General features: G+C 45.5%; 2 protein-coding genes across 2 annotated transcripts in view; both read right to left on the bottom strand.

Annotated features, from left to right (window-relative positions):
- Window positions 1-9,267, bottom strand: part of LOC144592448 (arrestin domain-containing protein 3-like) — a 28,528-nt gene extending 19,261 nt beyond the window's left edge. Inside the window, exons 1-3 of the mRNA XM_078397037.1 lie at window positions 9,021-9,267; window positions 4,844-4,916; window positions 103-253 (exon numbers count right to left, since the gene is read on the bottom strand). Coding sequence (XP_078253163.1) covers window positions 103-253; window positions 4,844-4,916; window positions 9,021-9,267 — 471 coding nt within the window. The remainder of the gene's footprint in view (window positions 1-102; window positions 254-4,843; window positions 4,917-9,020) is intronic.
- On the bottom strand, window positions 5,843-23,169 carry LOC144592449 (arrestin domain-containing protein 3-like). Its single transcript, XM_078397038.1, has 2 exons — window positions 22,892-23,169; window positions 5,843-5,931 (listed from the first exon to the last, which is right to left on the bottom strand). Exons 1-2 carry the CDS (start codon window positions 23,136-23,138, stop codon window positions 5,867-5,869), a joined length of 312 nt encoding a protein of 103 aa, XP_078253164.1. The 5' UTR covers window positions 23,139-23,169; the 3' UTR covers window positions 5,843-5,866.
- Between the last annotated feature and the right edge of the window lie 2,397 nt (window positions 23,170-25,566).

Genomic DNA, 25,566 nt, shown 5'->3' with positions numbered 1-25,566 from the left:
TCTGATAAAACGTTGTTAGAGAGCATGTTATGAATAGATATATGATTGGTAAAGCAACTAATTGTTCCTTCAAGCAGACACAAAAAATCCTGCAAAACGTACCAATAATCTGGGAGCGTTAATGTCAACGTGGTTAAATACTGTAAATGGTTCTTTGGTTTTACTTCTCAGCTTCAGTGGCCTGTGCAGTTTGGCTGTCATCCAATATTTCACGTGACCATATGTACCCTTAAAGGAAGAAGGCAGTGGTGGCCTGTTGGGAACACAAAAAGTCATGAAGATCACTGGCTCATAACAGAACACAAATTTAGTGCGTGCAACTTCAAATGTCCCTCACAGTACGATTGCCAGGGTAGAAATTATGCCTGTAACAATGCAGTGAGTTAATGTTCCAGATCATTAGACAGACCTTCATCAAACCTATCTTTGACCTGAAAAATTAAAGCTGTTTCTCTTTGCACAGAAGTACCTGATTTGCTGAGTGTTTTCGGCACCGTATGTTTTTATTTCAACGTCTGCAATTTTCTTGATTTTTAAATACCATGGCTCGGTTCTCTCAATGAGTCTTTCAATCAGACATTCGCATGTCATCTTAATTGATTTGGGGATCTTCTCAAATCAGACCAGACACAGGGAGTTTATCAGAAAAGATCAGCCATCCAGTTTAAAGGCCGACTGATAATGCCTGATGGAAAAACTGTTATCATTCAATCATACAGGGGGTACTGTAATTATCTGGAACATATATGCATGCATCAATGTCATGAAGACACAAGAAACTGCAGATGCTGCAATCATGAGGAAGAAAAACAAAGCACCAGAGGAACTCAGTGAGTTAGCTGGCATCTGGGGAGAGAATGAACAGGCAATTTTTCAACATTGTGTCACATTTTAACCCTCAATAAGTTCATGTTTCCTTATTTCTATTTCATTCTAAAGTTTCTAATGCAGAGCATGGTTGTTTAAAAGATGAACCAATTGCAGACAGATATCAGGGGCTTGAATTCCCATTTGATTTCCTATTATTTTCATTCGGAAATCTTCCTTGGAGGAAGATCAGTGGGAATCGTGTGTGTGTTTAGAAACGATCACTTTCGTGTTTCTTTACTGAAACGTCAACAGATGTGGTCAGAAACAACAGAATTGCAGCCATTGATATGTAACAGTTTCAGAGGAGAGAATTTGCTTTTTTGTCCATTTGTAGAGTAGGACTAAAAAATAATTCTAGGAAGGGGGTGGATGGAGGCCTGCGACAGCCTGGGGCATTGCTCGTAAAAACTAGAACATGGACTGCACTTGGAAAATGGCACCAAAACATGGTGCCTCTTGCATGCGGGCTCAGTAGACTATTTATGTACACTTGCTAATCTGGGATCAGGGGGTATGGTAATACTCTACTGGATTGGTTGTAAGAAAAAGACACTGAGTGCCAGCACTTCACACATATGACAATAAAAGCACCGCTGAACCATTCTGGAGTTTGAGAGTACCAGCACGAGGAAGGGGAACCACTAATTGGCAAAAGGTTCATCTAAAGTTCCTTTGAGATGAAACTTGGATATGAATGCTCCTGTATCAGTGAAGGGTCAGAGTGTGTAAAGGACCTGCTTGCTGTCCAGGGAAAGAAAGGATCAACTCCAAGTATGTGGACAAATGGAATCCAAAGAGAATCACTCAGTTCATGCAGATGGTGTTTGCTAAATCAGTCAATTCAACCTCTCTCATCTTTTGTTCAACAATGCAGCCAACTGGCCAATGTAAGGGAGTCCCGAAGCCAATCTACATCCTGAATACCCGATGTAGATTGGGTACTTCTTTCTCCTCTGTCTTTCCCCTCTGTCTTTTCATTTGGGTGTTACTGAAACTATTTAATGCAAGAATTAGACTATGTGAACACTCAAGCACAAGTTGAATTGGCAACTACTCTATCAACAGAGAGTATGCTTTTACATCCAGTGTGCTACGTGATAAATCTAAATTCAAAATGGAATAGAAATGTTTCCTATCTGGCTGTAAAGGACAAATGAGAAGAAGAAAGCCACATGATGAAAGGGCAGTGGGGTTCTTCTTACATATTTAACACAGGTCGTTCTGCTGAAACTTGTGTTTCTATATCACAAATTGGATGCAATGCAATTGTTGAAGTAGGGAACACAATTTGTATTTGAGAACGAAGGGGGATCTGGCAGGAGGCCTCCGGGAACGAAGAGGGGACCCAGCGAGGGGGGGGGGGGGGGACACTGCAGCCACATGCTGCAGCAAGACTAGTCCACCGCTGTGAGCAGAAGATAAGTCTGCTTGATTCATTTTGTGTAACTTTATCGGCGCCAGAAATGTGGTGACTTTTGTGCACTGCCTAGATGAGGTCTGCTCACCCAGGCAGTTTATGAGCGTCACCACATAAATTACAAAATGGCGGCACTGCCCTAGCAGCTGCCGCTCACCTGCGGTCCATTTGTCTTTGTGTTTTTGTTGTTTTTTTTGTCTTAGTTGTAGTTGTGATGTGGTGTTTTGTGTTTGTGTACTATGTGTGTATGTGGGGGGGAGGGGGAAACTAACACTGTAAATATGTGTCCCTTCCGAACGGAGACCCGACCTTTGTTTTCTGGGCCGTGTCTCCGTTCCTGCTGCGGCCTACCATCGGCCCAACTCCTGGAGCTGTCAGCCTCCATCGGACTTACCATCCAAGTCCGTGGATCGGACTTACCATCACCGGAGCCGGCCGTCTTCGGAGGCTGCGGGAGCGGCTGCGACTCGCCTTAGGTTCGGGCCGCGTGGATGCCGACATCGGGAGCTCCGGCAGCGGCAGCGTGTTCGCCCGCCCCGGATCGCGGGGCTTGGGGCGCGGACATTTCACCGTCCGGCGCGGCCTAAGATGGCCGCGGGATATTTCTCTGCTGGGCGGGGGTTTCAATGTTGGGAGCCACGACCGCCCCGACGTGCAGCAACAGCGGCAGCGACAGCGTGTTCGCCCGCCCCGGATCGGACTTATCATCAGCGGAGCCGGCCGTCTTCGGAGGCTGCGGGAGCGGCTGCGACGCGACGCGCCTTGGGCTTGGCCCGCTGTGGACCGTCCGGCGCGGCCTGCAACCACAACAACCTGACTGCGGGCGAGGACAGCAGGAGAAGGGAAAGACATTGTGGCCTTCCATCACAGTGAGGAGAGAGAGGACTGGAGGAGGAGACTCACTGTGATGGATGTTTCTTTGATGGATGTTTCTTTTTTGTGTGTTTTTGGGGTTGGGTGGTTTGAGTGCCTGTTTGATGCTTTTATTGTTGGACTGTGTTTTTGGGGGTTTTGGGGTGTGTGATTTGAATGCCTATTTAATGCTTCTATTGTTGGACTGTGTTTTGGGGGTTTTTTGGGGTTGGGTAATTTGGGTGCCTGTTTAGTGCTTTTATTGTTGGACTGTGGGTGATTGAATTAACATTTTGTTCAAGATGGCCGCGCCGTTGTGTTTGGCTGCCTGCCACTGTATGTTTCTTTTTTTTCCTAGTCAGATGTGCAGCACTTTGGTCAACGTGGGTTGTTTTTAAATGTGCTATACAAATAAATTGACTTGACTTGACTTGACTTGACATGTCTCGTGACTCATGATTTTACCCGGATGTATGCAAAACAAAGCATTTCACTGCACCTAGGTACATGTGACAATAAAGTATCATTGAATCATTGAATTGAATAGGCCAAATTGGTTATAACGAAATTTTGATCAGAAAGCAGAGAACTACTTAAAAATTACTTTGGGATTTGATGAGCAGAAAGCAAACTTCTTGCAAAAAAATATTTTTATATAACTTCTTAAAGTAATCAGATGTAGTTGCCCCTTAAGGACACAGTCTGTCAGTGTCACAGCAGGTGGTCATTGAAGTTGATAAGCAGACAACACTTGTGCGATGATACTCTATTAATATAACATACAGCCGAGAGTATTTCTAACTTAGGGTAACAAAAATGAACTTAAACCTATTAAAAAGACCTTTATTTTTGAAAATCCTTCAGGGAAATATGCTTTGTCACTGCGAAATTTTCTAGGCCCTTATCCTCCCTTACCCATTACAGCCAGCAGCACAGTGGTAGAGTTGCTGCCTTACAGTGCCGGAGACCAGGGTTCGATCCTGCCTACAGATACTGTCTGTATGGAGTTTGTACGTTCTCCCTGTGACCACATGGGTTTTCTCCGGGTGCTCTGGTTTCCTCCCACAAGTGCAGGTTTGTAGGTTAATAGACTTCAGTAAAATTTTAAATCATCCCTAGTGTGTAGGATGGTGTTAGTGTATGGGGTAATCGATGGCCAGCATGGACTCGGTTGGTCGAAGGGCCTGTTTCCGCGCTGTATCTCTAAAGTCTAAAAGTAAAGTCTAAACACAATTGTTCTTCTAACACAACTTTCTACACCGCGAGGTTTCTTAGGAATGCAACTATCACATTATAGCAAAACTGCCTGCATCAGGATTTAACTATTACGAAACTATAAAGGGATTATGACTGTGTTATTCAGGTATTTCTTGAAAGGAAACAAAATTGCACCAGTAATCCAGGTTTATGGAGAGCAAGTCCAGCTCTGAGTCAGACGGATGAGTCGGCAGCTCTGGCACCAACAAGTTGATGAGTTAAGTTGCCAGGGATTATCACAGGTTGCTCAACAGCACTCAAGGTACACATATTGCCGGATCCAACAAAATATATCCAACAAAAAAATATGGACAACTAAAAAGCAAACTTGGTGGGAGTTTTACCCATTGTGTAGACATGTCTTTCAAAAGAAAGTGAATGACTTCATGGACATTTAGATAGTCCGAATTCAAATACATTTTTGTATCTATGCTGTAGTTGACTCACATTTGTGGAAGCACAAGACTGAATGGATACTCATGTCTGCCCTCCTGCAATACAGTAACTTCGTCAGAAGATTCTGTAAAACCAAAGTCAAGAAATTAGTTCAACAGCAAAACACTGCAGATGCTATCTGAAATAGTAAAAGCAAATAAATGCTGAAAGGTAGAAACATAAAAAAAATAGGTGCAGGAGTAGGCCATTCGGCCCTTCGAGCCAGCATCGCCATTCAATATGATCAAGGCTGATAATCCAAAATTAGTACTCCGTTCCTGTTTTTTCCCCATATCCTTTGATTCCTTTAGCCCTGAGCTAAATCTAACTCTTCAAAATATCCAGTGAACCGGCCTCCACTGCCTTCTGTGGCAGAGAATTCCACAGGTTCACAACTCTCTGGGTGAAGAGATTTTTCTACATATCAGTCTTAAATGGCTTGCCCCTTATTCTTACACTGTGACCCCTGGTTCTGGACTCCCCCAACATCGGAACATTTATCCTGCATCTAGCCTGTCCAATCCTTTAGGAATTTTATATGTTTCTACAAGGTCCCATCTCATCCTTCTACATTCCAGTGAATACAAGCCCAGTCGACCCATTCTTCCATTATATGTCAGTCCCGACATCCTGGTGAACCTATGCTGCACTCCCTCAGTAGCAATAATGTCCTTCCTCAAATTAAGAGACCAAAATTGCACACAATATTGCAGGTGCGGTCTCACCAGGGCCCTGTACAACTGCAGTAGGACCTCCTTGCTCCTAAACTCAATTCCCCTCACAATCAAGGTCAACACAAGCTTTCTTCACTGCCTGCTGTACCTGCATGCTTACTTTCAGTGACTGATGTACAAGCCCACCCAGGTCTTGTTGCACCTCCCCTTTTCCTAATCTGACACCATTCAGATAATAATCTGCCTTCCTGTTCTTGCCACCAAAGTGGATGAGCTCACAGTTATCCACATTATACTGCATCTGTCCACTCACCCAACCTATCCAAGTCACCCTGCAGCCTCATAGCATCCTCCTTGCAGCTCACACTGCCACCGAGCTTTGTGTCATCCACAAACTTGGAGATGAAAGTATACAGCAGGCCAGGCCTTGGAGAAAGGTACAATTAAGTAGCAGATCGATCATATGAAATGCTAACTTTGTTACTTTCGTCTCAATAGCCTGGCCTACTTGAATATCCAGCCTTTTCTATTTTTATTTTATTGTTAGTAATTTGTGAAGTGAATGCTTTTTAAGGGAATGTCAAGTTTACTTTAACCACAGAATTCTGATGATTTAAACCACAAATCATTTTGAAATATCACTTTTCCGTAATAAGGAAATTGTGTAATTCCCGTGTAGGAAGGAACTGCAGATGCTGATTTACACCGAAGGTCAACACAAAATCCTGGAGTAACTCAGCGGAACAGGCAGCATCTCTGGAGAGAAGGAATGGGTGACGTCTTGGGTCGAGACCCTTCTTTAGACTGAGAGTCAGGGGAGAGGGAGACACAGCGATATGGAAGGGTTCCACTAATCTTATGGGAGTGGGGGTAATGTAATGTAAGTGACCCTGCTCCTTTCCCCTCCTACATATACTCATCTCCTAACGCAGATTCATCCAGGTCCGTTTGAACATCAACATTTCCAAATCTAACAGAGCAAAACATACTCTGTGTTTCTGTATTTTTTTAACTGGCCTGATAACCTCACAATTTCCATATTGCATCCCATTAGCCCTGTGATTGCCCAATCACTCAGTCTGCCCATATACAGCCGAAGCCACTTTATGCCTCCATCACTGTTTTATTCCCAGCAAGATTCATGTTATTAGCAAACTAATAAATCTTGCATTTGGTCCCCCGAGGAAAAATCGTTGATGTAAGCCGTGAATAGCTGGAGCTCAGCACTGATCTCTACCATACCCGAAAAGTTGAAGCCTATCAACCTGATTATGACTCATGTATTCCAACTCCTTGTCTCCTATGTATTAATCAGCTCTCAGACCACACTAGTATATAAATGCCAATTCCATACCCTCTTAAAAAAAAAATACACAAAGTGCTGGAATGACTCAGCGGGTCAGGCAGCATCTCTGAAGAATATGGATAGGTGATTTACAGGTCAGGACCCTTCTTCAGACAGTGTGAAGAAGGGTCCCAATCCCAAACGTCACCAATTCATGTTTCTGCAGAGATGCTGCCTGACCCACACAGCAATTTGTCTTTTTTTGTAAATCTGCATTTCCTTGTTTCTACTCCACACCCTCAAATATTGTTCACCCAGCCTCCTAAATCAAATGTTTTAAAAGCCGTTTGAAAAATAAGCAAGAACACCATATCCGCGCCCTCCCCATCCCCCCATATTTACTCTCCTACATACATGCTCGGAGAATTCAAAGCATTGTCAAAAATAATTTCCCTTTCATATTTGCTCTTCATGAGGATGGAGTAAACAGTTAACTTTCTTGAAAGCATTACGCTTGAGACGCGAGGAACAAGGAACTGCTGATGCTGGTTTACAAAAGAAACAAAGTGCTTGAGTAACATCCCATGTTATCTGGAGATGCTGCCTGGCACACTGCCTGGATTACTCCGGCATTTTGCTATGGTATAAATCGACATAAAGTGCTGGAGTAACTAAGCAAGTCAGGCAACATCTCTGGCGAAAATGAATAGGTGACTTTTCAGGACAGAACGCCTCTTCAGCAGACTAAAGGAGGGTCCTGACCCAAAACGTCACCAATCTTTGGGTATAAACCAACATCTGTAGTTCTTTCTTATCACTAAAGATAGACACAAAAAAGCTGGAATCACTCAGCGGGTTAGACAGCATCTCTGAAGAAAATGAATAGGTGACGTTTCGGGTCGAGACCCTTCTTCAGACTGGTTCTTATCACATTTTATGTTTACCTGAGTGGCTATAAGTGCAGCATTCAGAGTTCCCTCTGAATGTAACGCCACACACTATGAAGACTGCCGCGATTTCCAGGGGAAAAAAATCAGAAATGAATAACATTGAATAGTAAATGTTGTGTTACACGCTATTTTTGCCTCTTGTTTAATAATATTTCACTGGATGTCCGGAGCTACAGGGCGTAGTTTGTTCCTCATACCCTATGCTTCCCCCCAGGATCTCTTATCCTCCACAGCGACTTTAAAATAGACACACGAGGGACCGCAGAAGGTGAAATCATAACGACATAAGTGATGGGATTGGAATCAGGCCAATCGGCCCATCAAGTCTACTCCGCCATTCAATCATGGCTGATCTATCTCTCCCTCCTAACCCCATTCTCCTGCCTCCTCCCCATAACCCCTGCCACCCATGCATTCAAGAATCTATCTATACCCGCCTTAAACATATCTATTGACTTGGTCTCCACAGCCTTCTGTGGCAATCAATGAATTCCACAGATTCACCACCCTTCTTGAGCAAAGCACTAACTGCTGGAAGAACTCAGCGGGTCAGGCAGCGTCTGGGGATGGAGTCTGAAGAAGGGTCCCGACCCGAATCGTTTCCTAAACCTTCTCTCTACAGAAGCTGCCTGGCCCGCTGAAATCCTCCAGCACTTCGTGTTTTGCAACAGTGGGGCTAGGTATGACATGAGTGACACCATTGCACTGATCTACAGTGTGGCCCTACTCATAACAACACGGGACAAGACCTCTGTCATCCCACGATCCCACAATCTCCGCCAGCAGAGAGGAAAAACAAAATACGGCGTTTTGCATGCCGCACGTTCACATGTACAACTTTCACCCGTTTGTAGAGCGTGTTTAAAGTTGGCAACGCGGCGGGGAGCGCTCGCTGCCTCTGTGTCCGCTCCACAGCCGGCCACAGGTAGACGGGACAGGTGAGCTCTGTCTCAAGAAGGGTCCCGACCCGAAACGGCACCAATCCATGTTCTCCAGAGACGCTGCCTGACCCACTGAGTTACTCCAGCTCTCTGCGTCCTTTGGTGTATAGATCCAGTATCTGCACTTTCTCGTTTCCACGCGTCAATGTCGCTGGACTGAGAGGCACTTTACAGCCTGAAGAAGGGGCTCCACCCACCCATTCTTTCTCTCCAGAGATGTTGCCTGTCGCGCTGAGATGCTCCAGCATTCTGTGTCTATCTTGGGTGTAAAGTTGCATCTGCAGTTCTTTACTCCGACACTCTACAGTCGGCTTGTCCATAAGTTCTCTGCACACTTACCCGACCCAATCAGCAAGTACTTGTGTTTGAAGTATCGCAGTCGCTGAGTGTAAGATTCAGTTCGTCTAGAATCTGCAGTGCCGCTGGTTTCTGTCCAGTGCACGTACGCCTCGCCTTTGGCGTGGATCTTCAAGGCTTTCACCTCTGTCTTGTCAGTGAGCTCCATCACAATGCGCCCGGAGACCCATTCCCCACAGGAGTAGGTAGTGCGGTCGTAGAGGATCACGAAAGTCTTCACTCTGCCCATGGCTGCGGACGGTACCTCTGTCCCGAGTGGCGAACAGAAGACAAGACTTCACATGATCAATGCCACGCCTTTCGTGCCTCGCCTCCTCCACCCTGTTGAAACTTTCGGGGCAAACTGCCAAGAATGGCATGCCCGCACTCAGGTCCTGCTTCCGTCCTGAGCGACGGGAAGTATTCAGTAATAATATGATTTCGCAAACCTCACAGGGACTTTCAGTCCCAGCTCCCTGTCCGCGAAAACAACGCCTTCTCAATAGACAATAGACAATAGGTACAGGAGTAGGCCATTCAGCCCTTCGAGCCAGCACCGCCATTCAATGCGATCATGGCTGATCACTCTCAATCAGTACCCCGTTCCTGCCTTCTCCCCATACCCCCTCACTCCGCTATCCTTAAGAGCTCCATCCAGCTCTCTCTTGAAAGCATCCAACGAACTGGCCTCCACTGCCTTCTGAGGCAGAGAATTCCACACCTTCACCACTCTCTGACTGAAAAAGTTCTTCCTCATCTCCGTTCTAAATGGCCTATCTCTTATTCTTAAACTGTGGCCCCTTGTTCTGGACTCCCCCAACATTGGGAACATGTTTCCTGCCTCTAATGTGTCCAATCCCCTAATTATCTTATATGTTTCAATAAGATCCCCCCTCATCCTTCTAAATTCCAGTGTATACAAGCCTAATTGCTCCAGCCTTTCAACATACAACAGTCCCGCCATTCCGGGAATCAACCTAGTGAACCTATGCTGCACGCCCTCAATAGCAAGAATATCCTTCCTCAAATTTGGAGACCAAAACTGCACACAGTACTCCAGGTGCGGTCTCACTAGGGCCCGGTACAACTGTAGAAGGACCTCTTTGCTCCTATACTCAACTCCTCTTGTTACGAAGGCCAACATTCCATTGGCTTTCTTCACTGCCTGCTGAACCTGCATGCTTCCTTTCAGTGACTGATGCACTAGGACACCCAGATCTCGTTGAACATCCCCTCTTCCTAACTTGACACCATTCAGATAATAATCTGCCTTTCTATTCTTACTTCCAAAGTGAATAACCTCACACTTATCTACATTAAACTGCATCTGCCATGTATCCGCCCACTCACACAACCTGTCCAAGTCACCCTGCAGCCTTATTGCATCTTCCTCACAATTCACACTACCCCCCAGCTTAGTATCATCTGCAAATTTGCTAATGGTACTTTTAATCCCTTCATCTAAGTCATTAATGTATATCGTAAATAGCTGGGGTCCCAGCACCGAACCTTGCGGTACCCCACTGGTCACTGCCTGCCATTCTGGAAGGGACCCATTTATCCCCACTCTTTGCTTTCTGTCTGTCAACCAATTTTCTATCCATGTCAGTACCCTACCCCCAATACCATGTGCTCTAATTTTGCCCACTATTCTCCTATGTGGGACCTTGTCGAAGGCTTTCTGAAAGTCGAGGTACACCACATCCACCGACTCTCCACTGTCAATTTTCCTAGTTACATCCTCAAAAAATTCCAGTAGATTTGTCAAGCATGATTTCCCCTTCGTAAATCCATGCTGACTTGGAATGATCCTGTTACCGCTATCCAAATGCTCAGCAATTTCGTCTTTTATAATTGACTCCAGCATCTTCCCCAGCACTGATGTCAGACTAACTGGTCTATAATTACCCGTTTTCTCTCTCCCTCCTTTCTTAAAAAGCGGGATAACATTTGCTATCCTCCAATCCACAGGAACTGATCCTGAATCTATAGAACATTGAAAAATGATCTCCAATGCTTCCACTATTTCTAGAGCCACCTCCTTAAGTACCCTGGGATGCAGACCAACAGGCCCTGGGGATTTATCAGCCTTCAGTCCCATCAGTCTACCCAAAACCATTTCCTGCCTAATGTGGATTTCCTTCAGTTCCTCCATCACCCTAGGTTCTCCGGCCCCTAGAACATTTGGGAGATTGTGTGTATCCTCCTCAGTAAACACAGATCCAAAGTAACGGTTTAACTCGTCTGCCATTTCTTTGTTCCCCATAATAAATTCCCCTGCTTCTGTCTTCAAGGGACCCACATTTGCCTTGACTATTTTTTTCCTCTTCACGTACCTAAAAAAACTTTTGCTATCCTCCTTTATATTATTGGCTAGTTTACCCTCGTACCTCATCTTTTCTCCCCGTATTGCCTTTTTAGTTAACTTTTGTTGCTCTTTAAAAGAGTCTCCCCGGGCTGAAAGTGATTTGGACCACTTCCTGTTTTTCCCTTCCACCCATATCCCTCCCTTCGGATTTACATTTCACTCTTCCTCTTCTTTCCTTATTGACTCCCTTTTGTCTCATTTTCACCTGCAGCTCTTGTCCTGTACCTCACCTATACCCACGTATTACTTTATATATTCTGCCTATCTTCTTGCTACAATCCTGATGCAGGATCGAGTCCCGAAACTATCCCCTTGCCATGCTTACTTTTCTGTCCTAGGCCTCCTCCATTGTCAGAGTGAGCCTAAATGCAGATTGGAGGAACAGCATCTCATATTTCGCAACCTTTCATTCCTTGTTCTATATCTCTCTACATCATTGTCTATATCTCTCGTTTCACTTTCCCGTGACTTTCAGTCTGAAGAAGTGTCTCAACTCAAACGTCACCCATTCCTTCTCTCCAGAAATGCTGCCTGTCCCTCTGAGTAACTCCAGCTTTTTTTCTGTACCTTCGGTTTGAACCAGCATCTGCAGTTCCTTCCTGCACACTTCTTCCTCAGCTGATGAATCAGTGCTCCGTCTGTTGGACAGCACTTGGAAGAAGCGATGGAAGTAACAAGGCCATTTGGAATGTCCTTTGGATGGAAATCTTCAATTTCTATCACTAACCATGCAGAAGGATGGGCCGGAGGGCCATGAGGCCAGAAGGAAAGAATAGCAGCGGTCTGTATTGTGAAGTCACCGAGCCCGGTACCTGATCATCTCCCAAGGACCGGAGAACCAGAGAGGAGGATAGAGGAAGCCGGCAACAGCGGACGTGAGAGCAAGGGCCAGTAAGAGAGTGAACCAGGATCTTACTTCCGCGCCCTCAAGGTCGGCTGTGGGAGGTGCTCCCAGGGCAATCTGAAAGTGGTTGGACGAGGATAGGGACATTGGTTCACTGGACGATCCAGGTGGAGGTGACGGTAGGAGGCCCTGCAGCAGCCTAGGGCTCGCCAGGATCAGTCACTGCTCCAGAAGGCCTAGCGCGTGAGCCGGACTGGACTTTAAAAATGGTGCCAAAACATGGCGACTCTTATATGTAGTCTCAGTGGACTACTTATATACGCATGCAGATTATACTAATTGGGGATTGTGCTTAGGTATAGTGACATTTTACTGAACTGTATGAATAAAAATAATTTCATTGTACATCTGTACATGTGATAATAAAGCACCATTGAACCATAATAACACCTTAACAGACCAATGTGGCTGAGTTCTGAAGAACATAAATGCAAGTAGCGTGTTAACCACTGCCATCTACCTCACCTCAACCATCCCAGAAGGGGTATGGTATGTTTGCCTTCGTCATTCGGGGCATTGAGTATAAGAGACATGAAATCATGTTGCAGCTTTATAAAAGATTGGTTAGCCACATTTGGAGTATTGCGTGCAGTTCTGGTCACCACATTACAGGAAGGATGTGGAGGTTTTGGACAATGTACACACGAGGTTTACTTGTATGCCGCCTGGATGAGAGGACATTAGCTGTAAGGAGAGGTTGGACAAACTTGGATTGTTTTCTCTGGGGCGTTGGAAGTTGAGGGGAAATTGATAAAGGTTTTTAAAATGATGCGAGGCACAGATAGGATGGACAGTCAGAACCTTTTTTTCCCAGGGTGCAAATGTCAAAGACATTAAGTTGTGAGGGGGGTCGTTTAAAGGAGACGTGCAGGGCAAGTTTTTTTTTACACAAAGAGTGGTAGAAGCCTGGAATGTTCTTCCAGGGGTGGTGGTGGTGGTGGTAAATACAATTGAGGTATTTAAAAGGCTTTTAAATAGGCACGTGGATATGCAGAGTGTGGAGGCAAAAAGGTATAGAAGTGTGACAACGCACACCTCCAGATTCAGGGACAGTTTCTTCCCAGCGGTTATCAGGCAACTGAATCATCCTACCACAACCAGAGAGCAGTGCTGAACTACTATCTACCTCATTGGTGACCCTCAAACTATCCTTGATCGGACTTTGCTGGCTTTACCTTGTACTAAACGTTATTCCCTTATCATGATTCTACAGACTGTAAGTGGCTCGATTATAATCATGTATTGTCTTTCTGCTGACTGATACGCATGCAACAAAAGCTTTTCACTGTACCATGGTACACAGGACAATAAACCAAACTGTATAAACTATAAACTGTAGGAATATTTATCACATTTATCACAATTGTGCAGATGAGATAGTTTAACTTGGCATTATGTTCAGCACAGATATTAAGGGCTGAAGAGCCTGTTCATGTCCTGTACTGTCCTCATTTAGACTGGAAGGGTTGAAAGCACAGATATACTTGAACAAAGCACATACAAGAGGTCTCCCAGGAATATGGTAATAAGATATAGTATTTGAAACAAGTATTTTCAGAACAGAACACTAATTAAGAAATATAACAAAGCAAGGATTGAATCATACAATGAGTCATGTCACTGAAGAAAATAAAATCTTGGACATCATAAATGAACTATTGAGAGTAAAGGCTGGGTAATTATATACTGTATAAGCTTCATTGTGCTCTCACTAAATGACAACAAAGAAACTAATGGGCCCAATGCTGGTCACCAAACGTTTTGAAGGATGTGAGTACAGTATTTTTTACCAGTTTGGCCAATTTTTTAAACCAATTTTGCCAGTAATATTATAGTGATTTTTTACGACCAGTTTAGGTCAGAGAAGTTGATGTTTTTCTCCATATAGATTGAAAGGACATTGAGCAGAGATTTGACAAAGTGAACAATACTTTGAACGATTAGATAAGGTTCTTCCCAGCTGTTATCAGGGAAACTGAACCATTCTCTCAGCAGCTAGAGAGTGGTCCTGACCCATCTACCTCACTGGGGACCCTCGAATTACCGTTAATCTGACTTTATCGGATGTTATCTTGCATTAAACATTATACCTTTTATCTTGGATGGCTTGATTGCAATCATGTATTGTCTTTTCGTTGACTGGATAACATGCAACAAAACGCTTTTCATTGTACCTCAGTAAACGTGACAATAAACTAGACTAAGCCAAACTAAACTAATAAACAAGAAAAGCTATTCTCATTAACGAATGGCACAAAATTCAGGAGAGAGATCTCAAGCCTTGAATGTGAGGCAGAGTACTTTTAAGCAGCAATTGGTAATAAGCTGGAACTTGCTGCCTTTGAGAATAGTAGAAATGATGATAATCGATGTATTAAGGAGGAAATTGGATGGGGTATGAGAGAAATAAATAGGCACAGCAAAAAGAACATTGAAGAGAAATTAAACATACTGGATCACTCTATATTGAATTGGGAAGGAAGCCATAAACTGCACATAATAAGGTACAACCGGGTCAATGGGCGTAGTGGTAGAGCTATAGCCTTACAGCGCCAGAGACCCGGGTTCGAACCTGACTACGGGTGCTTTACAGAGTTTGTACGTTCTCCCCGTGACCTGCATGGGTTTTCTCCGAAATCTTTGGTTTCCTCTCACACTCCAAAAATGTACATTTTTGTAGGTTAATTGGCTTGGGATAAAAATGTAAAATTGCCCCTAGTGTGTGTAGAGTTCATATGCAGGGATCACTGGTTGGTGCAGACTCGGTGGGCCGAAGGGCCTGTTTCTGCGCTATATCTCTAAATGATCTAAACTAAACAATTCCAAACACAGTGCCTTAAAGTTTCTCTGGAGCTGTGTTTGTGAAGTGGATGTTCATGTGTTGGGTGAAATGAATTGGTGCTTGTCCTTGTGGAGTGATGTTATGTTTGTTAAGAAATAGAGCATAAAACCAGGCCCTTCAGCCCACCGTAACATCCCAAATATTGGCATGAGTGGCATGAAGTGTCTGAGGTGTTCAGCTGTCTTTGTGGAGAGGAGCAGCACTGCCTTATGCTGTATAGTGGAGCTGTGTTTACAAAGCACACTGGAATGGATCAACTGGTTAGAACTATGTATGTGGATGTAGTTATGCCTGCAGGAAGGGCATGGCAAACAGAATGCCTCTACATTAGACTACAGTCTGAAGAAGGGTCTCGACCCGAAACGTCACCCATTCCTTCTCTCCAGAGATGCTGCCTGTCCCGCTGAGTTACTCCAGCATTTTGTGCATATCTTTGATTTAAACCAGAATTTGCAGTTCTTTCCTACACATTTTGTCGGCTCTACATTAATGGCAGCCTGCTGCCCACATTCTAAGGAATTGACCAAAGTTTTATAGACCAGCATGTCATGAGTGCACCAAGAGATTTGTAAATGTACAAGGTGTGAGACGACAGAAAGAGAGAGAGAGAGAGAGAGAGCGGGAGAGGGAGCATTGTGTTGATCTTCACCAATGCTTTCCTTCCGTGGTCTCTTCTGGCTTTGGACTATTCAACCAGCTAACTGTAAAATTTCACAAGAAAGTAACATTTAAAGCTGCAAAGATCTGGTTGCAAACCCAAAGCCTTTGGAAATACCGAACAGTCAAAGGTCAATGGAAGAACAATTCAACCAAATCAGATATGAAGAGCTGTTACAAAATATGTTCCATTGATGGCCACAGATTACAGTTTTACTGGAGTAGTAATAGTTACAGTTATACCATCGTCAAACGTTGCCTTGAAGTCAAGGACAATGACTCTCACCTAATTTCTGGAATTTACTTATTTAGTCCATTTGGACCAAACAGTTGATGATGCATGGAGCTGCTGTTTCTAGTGAAACCAAAAAAGAGCCGCATGAATAGAAACTGGTGAGTAAATGCAGGTTGGTAACACTGCTGTCCTGAAACGTCATCTATCCATTTCCCTCCACAGATGCTGTCTGACACATTGAGTTTCTCCAGCAATTTGTTCTGATCTGCCACCGTATAACACTAGAAAACAGAATCGGTGGGCATTAGGCTGTCTGTCTCTGTTGGACTCTCTCTCTCAGATAGCCCCGGCATTCCCTCTCTTTCCATCCCTCCCCCACCCAAGTCACACTAGCTTCTCATTTTCACCCTACAAGCAGCTTACAATGGCATGTTTCCTTTATCATTGTTACTTTTTTGCATATCTTTCATTCATTGTTCTTTTTGTCTCCACATCACCATCTATATCTCTCGTTTCCCTTATCCCTAACCAGTCTGAAGCAGGGTCTCGACCCAATACAATACAATACAATATATCTTTATTGTCATTGTACCCAGGGGTACATCGAGATTGGGAAAGCGCCTCCCATACGATGCAATAATTTAAGTAATTTAGACAACAGCAACCCAACGAAACAATTGTAACAGTTTTAGACAGGGTAAAGTGCAAGTTGATCTATGCATTGTGACCATCCGGCTCAGCAGGACCGGTTCATAGCAGCTATGGCTCTGGGGATGAAGCTGTTCCTGAGTCTGGAGGTGCGGGCGTAGAAGGCCTTGTATCGTCTGCCCGATGGAAGGAGTTCGAACAGACTGTTGCAGGGGTGTGAAGAGTCTTTGTGGATGCTGGTGGCTTTTCTGAGGCACCGTGTGTTGTAGATGCCCTCCAAGTCTGGTAGCTGTGTTCCGATGGCCCTCTGAGCTCTATGGACTACCCGCTGTAGAGCTTTCCTTTCTGCCTCCGTGCAGCTGAGATACCACACAGGGATGCCATGCGTTAGGATGCTCTCTATGGTGCAGCGGTAGAAGGTCGTCAGCAGCTGTTGGGGTAGACCAGACTTTTTCAGTGTTCTTAGGTAGAACAGTCTTTGCTGTGCCTTCTTGACCAGCGCAGCAGTGTTATTGGACCATGTTCGGTCCTCCGAAATGTGAGTGCCCAGAAACTTGAAGCTGGACACTCTCTCCACACTGTCCCCGTTGATAGAGATCGGGGCATATTCCCCGTTATGTGACCTACGGAAGTTGATGATCAGCTCCTTGGTCTTGGTGGTATTTAGGGACAGGTTGTTATCCGAGCACCAGTCCGCCAGGTTCTGCACCTCCGCTCTATAGTTTGTTTCATCCCCGTTGGTGATCAGCCCGATCACCGTTGTGTCGTCTGCAAACTTGACAATGGTGTTGGTGTCGAATGCAGGAACACAGTCGTGTGTGAAGAGGGAGTAGAACATGGGGCTCAGAACACAGCCCTGTGGAGTGCCAGTACTCAGGGTGATAGTGGAGGACAGGTGCGGGCCCATTCTCACTGCCTGCGGTCGTTCCAGCAGGAAGTCCAGGATCCAGTCACATAATGACGAGCTGAGGCCTAGCTGGTGGAGTTTGGTGATGAGCTTGGTGGGGATGACCGTGTTGAAGGCGGAGCTATAGTCTATGAATAGCATCCTCACGTATGTGCCCTGTCTCTCTAGGTGAGTCAGGACAGTGTGAAGAGCCAGAGAGATGGCGTCCTCTGTGAATCTATTTGCCCTGTATGCAAATTGATGTGGGTCCAGTGAGTCAGGGATGCTGGATTTGATGTGTGAGAGGATCAGCCTTTCAAAGCACTTCATGGCTATCGGCGTTAGGGCAACCGGGCGGTAGTCATTCAGGTTGGAGATCTTTGCTTTTTTCGGCACCGGAACTATGATAGCCGACTTCAGGCACTTGGGGACCGTAGCCAGAGATAATGACAGGTTAAAGATCCTGGTGAATACCACAGCTAGCTGTTCAGCACAGTCCTTCAGTACCCTTCCTTGAACTCCATCCGGTCCTGCAGCCTTGCGTGGGTTGACCCTTTGCAGAGCGCGTTGTACCTCCTGTGTGCTCAGTTGCAAGACCTGTCCCACCGCCTCGGCTGGGGTTCTTCCACTCAAGGTGGTTTTGCCAGTTTCAAAGCGGGCAAAGAAGGTGTTAAGCTCGTTGGTCAGTGCCATATCGCTGTGGGGGCAGGCAGGGCTGCTCTTGTAGCCAGTGATGTCCCTGACATCCTGCCACATGCTTCTGGTGTCCGTGGTGTTGAAGTGGTCTTCCACCCATTGCCTGTGGGTGTCTTTGGCCCTTTTAATACCTTTGTTCAGGTTTGACCTGGCAACACTGTATGCTGAAATGTCACCAGATTTAAAGGCATTATTGCGTGCCCTCAGCAGGTTCTGTACTTCCTTGTTCATCCAGTGTTTCCAGTTTGGGAACATCTTTATCTCCTTGTCCTCCGTGACATTCTCCACACAGAAGTTGATGTAGGAGCGCACAGTGGATGCGTATTCCTCCAATTCTACCTCTGAACCGTAGGTGGCCTGTTGTGCAAACAGGTCCCAGTCGGTGCGATCAAAGCAGTCTTGGAGTTGTAGGGTGGCATCCTCGGGCCATATTTTGACCGTCTTTATTGTGAGTTTGGTCTTGCGGATGAGGGGTTTGTATGCGGGCAGTAGAAACAGTGAGAGGTGATCGGATTGTCCCAGGGGTGGGCAGGGGAGAGCTCTGTAGGCATCCTTTACATTGGTGTACACCTTATCCAGTGTGTTTGAGCCCCTGGTAGGGCACTGCACATGCTGATGGAATTTGTGGAGTGTGGCACGTAGGTCGACCTGATTGAAGTCCCCTGCAACAATGAAGGCACCGTTGGGGTGGGCATCCTACTGCTTGCTGATGGCGGAGTGCAGCTGTGCTAGTGCTAGGTTAGCATTAGCCTGTGGGGGAATGTATACAGCCATGATGATGACCACCGTAAACTCCCGCGGCAGATAGAACGGCCTACATTTGAGCAGTAGGTACTCCAGGTCTGGGGAACAGTAGCTCTCTATTGCGGAGTGGTTGGTGCACCAGTCATTGTTGATGTAGATGCAGAGGCCACCGCCCTTGCTCTTACCGGAGTCCTTTGTTCTATCAGCACGATGTAGTGACCGGTTCATTAGCTCCACAGCCCCGTCGGGAACCAGCGCGTTGAGCCACGTCTCCGTGAAGATCAGCACGCAGCAGTCTTTCAGGGATCGCTGGGTGTTGATCCACAGCCTTACCTCATCCAGCTTGTTGGAGAGTGACCGGACATTGGCGAGAAAGATGCTTGGTAAGGATGGTCTTTGTGGGGCCCTCCATAGCCTGGCCTGCACCCTCGCTCTCCGACCACATTTTTGCTTCCTCTCCCTGCGCCAGCTCCGTCTCCAACCCCCCGGTGTGGTGGTCCAGGGGCCTGTTCTACCGAGCTCCGTCGGGACTTTGGTGAGGGTCCATTCCTTCTCTCCAGAGATGCGGCCTGTCCCGCTGAGTTACTCCAGCTTTTTGTCTGTTTAGTTTAGTTTCATTTATTATTGTTACGTGTACTGAGGTACAATGTAAAGCATTTTGTTGCATGATATCCAGTCAGCGAAAAGACTAGACATGATTACAATCAAGCCATCCACAGTGTACAGATACAGGATAAATGGTGTAATGTTTAGTGTAAGATAAAATACAATAAAATCTGATTAAAGATAGTTTGAAGGTCTCCAATGATGGTGTCCAATGGTGTACGGAGCTGTCATTATATACTCTAGTTACATTGTGAGCAGGAACAGGTTAGTCATTACATATCACTAGAGTAGTGTCGGTGGGCACTTTATAAAACTCTGGTGTACTACAGGGGGCATAGGACATAGAGTCATTCCGCATGGAAACAGGCCCTTTTGCTCCACTTGCCCACCCCGACCAACATACCTCATCTACAGTAATCCCACCTGCCAGCATTTGGCCCATATCACTGTAAAACTATCCTATCCATGTACCTGTCTAAATACATCTTAAATGTTGCAATAGTACCTGACTCAACTATCTTCTCTGACAGCTCATTCCATGCACCCACCACCCTTTGTGTAAATGTTACCCCTCAGGTTCCTATTAAATAATTTCCCCCTCACCTTAAACCTCTGACCACTGGTTTTCGAATCCCCTACTCTGGGCCAAAGCCTTTGTGCATTTACCCGATCTATTGCTCTCATGATTTTGTACACCTCTATAAGATCATTCCTCATCCTCCTGTGCTCCAAGGAATAAACATAGAAACATAGAAAATAGGTGCAGGAGTAGGCCATTCGGCCCTTTGAGCCTGCACCACCATTCAATATGATCATGGCTGATCATGCAACTCAGTATCCCATACCTGCCTTCTCTCCATACCCCCTGATCCCTTTAGCCACAAGGGCCACATCTAACTCCCTCTTAAATATAGCCAATGAATTGGCCTCAACTACCTTCTGTGGCAGAGAATTCCACAGATTCACCACTCTATGTGTGAAAAAAAACTTTCTCATCTCGGTCCTAAAAGACTTCCCCCTTATCCTTAATCTGTAACCCCTTGTTCTGGACTTCCCCAACATCGGGAACAATCTTCCCGCATCCAGCCTGTCCAACCCCTTAAGAATTTTGTAAGTTTCTATAAGATCCCCCCTCAATCTTCTAAATTCCAGCGAGTCTATCCAGTCTTTCTTCATATGAAAGTCCTGCCATCCCAGGAATCAATCTGGTGAACCTTCTCTGTACTCCCTTTATGGGAAGAATGTCTTTCCTCAGATTAGGAGACCAAAACTGTATGCAATACTCCAGGTGTGGTCTCACCAATGCCCAGTACAACTGCAGTAGAACCTCCCTGCTAAAGCCCTAGCCTGCTCAACCTCACCCTCTAGCTCAGGCCCTCGAGCCCTGGCAACATTTCAATAAATCTTCTCTGCACCCTTTCTAGTTTGACTGCAACTTTCCTATCACATGGTGACCAAAACTGAAGGCACAGGTACAGTACAGGTTGTGCTTATTTCTTCCTGGCACTAACTGCAATTTTAAAAATATATTATAATGAGCTGTAAGATTCTCTGAACTACTGTCAAAGTCGAGACCTCTTCTCATTGGAGATCAATCATGTTGGAGACATGCTGAATTCATTCACAAATTCATAAGTTCTAGGAGCAGAATTAGGCCATTCAGTCCAAAAGTCTACTCTGCCATTCAATCATTCAATTTCCCACTCAACCCCATTCTCCTGCCCCTTTATCCATTACATTGGTATACGTGAACTTGAGGGAGTTCCAGTGAACAGCGCTGATGGATAGTGGAAAGAGTGGGGAATATATCCAGTTACCTGACTTATTAGACTGGGAACTGTTTGCCCTCTGCTAAGTAGGTATGAACAGCTAGTTTCTGAAAACAATATGCTGAACGTTTTTGAGTGATTTTCTGAGTTGCCCTATGCAGCCATCAGAGCTTCCCTCTCAATGTAGTGACACACTGGTCAACCTCAGAGGTATCTTCAGCAACAGACTGGATCCACCCAGATGCAGCACAGAACGCCACAGGCGATTCTTCTTCCCTGTGGCTATCAAACTGTACAACTCCTCTACCTTCGGCCGTGGGGTAGACTGACCCCCCCCCTTCCTTTGTCCCGCCCCCCTGACATCAGTCTGAAGAAGGGTCTCGACCCGAAACGTCACCCATTCCTTCTCTCCTGAGATGCTGCCTGACCTGCTGAGTTACTCCAGCATTTTGTGAATAGCATCTGCAGTTATTTTCTTATACCCCCTCCTCCCTCAATCTTTGCACATCCCCAATCCTTTCCACTCGTGACTTTAATTTCACGTTTCCTGTATCTTGTGTTTTATGACTGTTGGCAGATCAAATTCCCTCAGGGATAAAGTTCTGTCGTGTCGTATTGTAATGCCGCGCACTGTCAGGACTGCTGCGATTTACACACAGAAAGTATGAAAGTATTCCGAATTAATAAACTCAGTGGTGCTTGCTCAAAGGTCTAAATGGCCTCTTCCTGCACCAATGTTCGTTGTTTAAATCCTAGGTTCATGGACCTAGGTTTATGGGTTTTACAAAATACCATGTTTACATAATCTGTTGTGCTTCTGCAAGTAAAAAAAATCACTGTCCCGTTTATATGACAATAATCAGTAGTCTGAAGCAGGATCTCGATCCGAAACGTCAGCCATTCTCTCTCCAGAGATGATGCTGCCTGTGCCGCTGAGTTACTCCAGCATTTTGTGTCTGTCTTGGGTTTAAACCAGCATCAACAGTTCCTCCCTACACAATAAACGACTCACTCTTGAGGTCACGGTTTCCCCTCCGATACCGATTCAATATCATCTCAAGGGGATATTGTTTGTGTTATTTCACAGGATGTTGTTTCACGGGGATATTGTTTGTGTTATTTCACAGGATGTTGTTTCACGGGGATATTGTTTGTGTTATTTCACGGGATGTCCACGGTTTACAGGGAGATATTAGGCCCATTAACTAAGTCTCTATGTTTCTCCCCGGGATCTTTGTCAGACTGTGAGGTTCGCTATGCGGCCCCCAGCTCTGACAGGACAGGACAGGAGAAATCCCAACAGCAGTGAGTCATGATGAAGGCTCCAACGAATCATAACTTGCAACCCCCGCCGTCGGAACCAAGTGTTGAACCCTGGCGGCAGTGGCCTTTGTCTCCGCTTTGCAGCGCCGAGCAGAGCTATGTTGCTGGACTGCAAGACACTTTGCAACCAGTTTGTTTATACTCTCTCTCTCTCTCTCTCTCTCTCTCTGTGCACTGCGAGGGGAGACTCACTTACCCGTCCCGATCACCAGGTACTTGTGCTTGAAGTATCTCAGCTGCTGAGAGTACACCCGAGTGGTGCGGTGTTTCCCACTGCCGTGCCTTTCGGTCCAGCGCACGAACTCCTCGCCTTTGGCGTGAAGTTTCAGCGCTCTCACCTCGGTGCGATCTGTCAGCTCCAACACGATGCGCCCGGAGACCCATTGCCCGCAAGCGTATGTAGGGTGCTCGTAGAGGATCGCTAAAGTCTTCACTCTTCCCATGGTCAGTGCACTGAGAGACTGCACCGGAACTTCTCCCTCCGCCCAGTAGCGAAACAAAAGGCAAGAACTTGGGTTGAGCACCACTCCAATTTTTAGGGCGGGTGATAAGCACCACCCCACTGAGCATTGCGTGACAAACTGCCAGGAAAGGCTCGTCTATATTTAGATTCTAATTCCGTTCCGAAAAACTATTATTCCAAAGTTCAAACTTTTAGTACAAAATATGACAGTGAAGAAAATGTCTTCCCTTGTCCTCTGATTTTTTTGGGGGGTTGTGGGGGGGGGGGGGGGGGGGGGGGGGTGAGGTTAAATTGAACAACCCACTGAAAGACGTTTACCCATTTCAAGTCTATTAAAATGTTGTGTGTTCGTTTTAGATGTGTACCATCGATGGGATCTGTAGGAGGCGCTGCCTCAAAAAGGCAGCCAACATCATCAAGAAAGACAGTTCGTAGTTCCAATTTTAGTTGGTGTTCGTGGTGTTTAATAGCCTGATGGATGTTGGGAAGAAGCTGTCCCTGAAACTGGAGGTCACCGCACTGACCACTCTTTCATTTCACACCTGCCATCGGGAAGAAGATAGAGTAGTATCAAAACTGTGACCTCCAGGTTCAGGGACAGCTTCTTCCCAACATCCATCAGGCTATTAAACACTACGGACACCAACTAAAATTCGAACTACGAACTGTCTTGGTTGCAGTTGTGACTTCGGTCTATGTTTGGGTTTGCATTAATTTGTTTTGTTTTTTCAATATACTGATTTTTAAAACTTTTTTATTATGTTATCAATTGAGTACAGTGTTTACAGACCTGTTATTCTGCTGCAAGTAAGAGTTTCATTGTTCCGTTTAGGAACTCATGACAATTAAACATCCTTGATACTTTTGATAACACAAATACATAAGCCCTGCATGGCATTTCATACCTTCATCGTGGCATGTTCATGGTTTTATCATATGCAGAAATTTGTGGTTTTATCATATGCATATTCATGGTTTTATCATAATGCAGAAATTTGTAGTGAAGATAGACACAAAATGCTGGAATAACTCAGCGGGACAGGCAGCATCTCTGGTGAGAAGAAATCCATTCCTTCTCACCAGAAATGCTGCATGACCCGCTGAGTTACTCCAGCATTTTGAATCTATCTTTGGTGTAAACCAGTATCTGCAGTTCCTGCCTACACCCGTAAATTGGTAGTGTTGGCACATTCTACCTGCAAGGAACCACTGACACTCACGTCACCTTCTCTGTTGAGACAAACGTCAGGTTTGTGTCATATAATACTGTATGTGTACCATCGATGGGATATGTAGGAGGTGCTGCCTCAAAAAGGCAGCCAACATCAATAGACAATAGACAATAGACAATAGGTGCAGGAGTAGGCCATTCGGCCCTTCGAGCCAGCACCGCCATTCAATGTGATAATGGCTGATCATTCTCAATCAGTACCCCGTTCCTGCCTTCTCCCCATACCCCCGACTCCGCTATCCTTAAGAGCTCTATCTAGCTCTCTCTTGAATGTATTCAGAGAATTGGCCTCCACTGCCCTCTGAGGCAGAGAATTCCACAGATTCACAACTCTCTGACTAAAAAAGTTTTTCCTCATCTCTGTTCTAAATGGCCTACCCCTTACTCTTAAACTGTGGCCCCTGGTTCTGGACTCCCCCAACATTGGGAACATGTTTCCTGCCTCTAACATGTCCAACCCCTTAATAATCTTATACGTTTCGATAAGATCCCCTCTCATCCTTCTAAATTCCAGTGTATACAAACCTAGTCGCTCGAGTCTTTCAACATATGACAGTCCCGCCATTCCGGGAATTAACCTAGTAAACCTACGCTGCATGCCCTCAATAGCAAGAATATCCTTCCTCAAATTTGGAGACCAAAACTGCACACAGTACTCCAGGTGCGGTCTCACTAGGGTCCTGTACAACTGCAGAAGGACCTCTTTGCTCCTATACTCAACTCCTCTCGTTATGAAGGCCAACATTCCATTGGCTTTCTTCACTGCCTGCTGTACCTGCATGCTTCCTTTCAGTGACTGATGCACTGACACCCAGATCACGTTGTACGTCCCCTTTTCCTAACTTGACACCATTCAAATAATAATCTGCCTTCCTATTCTTACCACCAAAGTGGATAACCTCACACTTATCCACATTAAACTGCATCTGCCATGCATCCGCCCACTCACACAACCTGTCCAAGTCACCCTGCAACCTCATAGCATCTTCCTCACAGTTCACACTGCCACCTAGCTTTGTATCATCATGGAGAAGCCTCACCGCCCTGACCACTGGAGTGTACCTAAACAGTAAACTAGACTGGTCCAGGAATGCTGAGGCCCTGTACAAGAAGGGACAGAGCCGGCTGTACTTTTTGAGAAGGCTCTCACTGTCTGCCGTAAAATGCTGCAGATGTT

The sequence above is a fragment of the Rhinoraja longicauda genome, chromosome 3, assembly GCF_053455715.1.
Source record: "Rhinoraja longicauda isolate Sanriku21f chromosome 3, sRhiLon1.1, whole genome shotgun sequence".
NCBI classification, from domain to species: Eukaryota; Metazoa; Chordata; class Chondrichthyes; order Rajiformes; family Arhynchobatidae; genus Rhinoraja; species Rhinoraja longicauda.
The sequence above is the reverse complement of the archived record's forward strand: the minus strand, read 5'-3'. Positions and strand labels throughout refer to the sequence as shown.

Coding starts and splice junctions, on each gene's coding strand:
- LOC144592449 (XM_078397038.1), bottom strand. CDS start 23,138: ATGGGAAGAGTGAAGACTTTAGCGATCCTCTACGAGCACCCTACATAC. Junction 5,932..22,891: donor GTACCTGGTGATCGGGACGG/GTAAGTGAGTCT, acceptor CCTTTCTCCAAG/GCCTGGCCTGCTGTATACTT.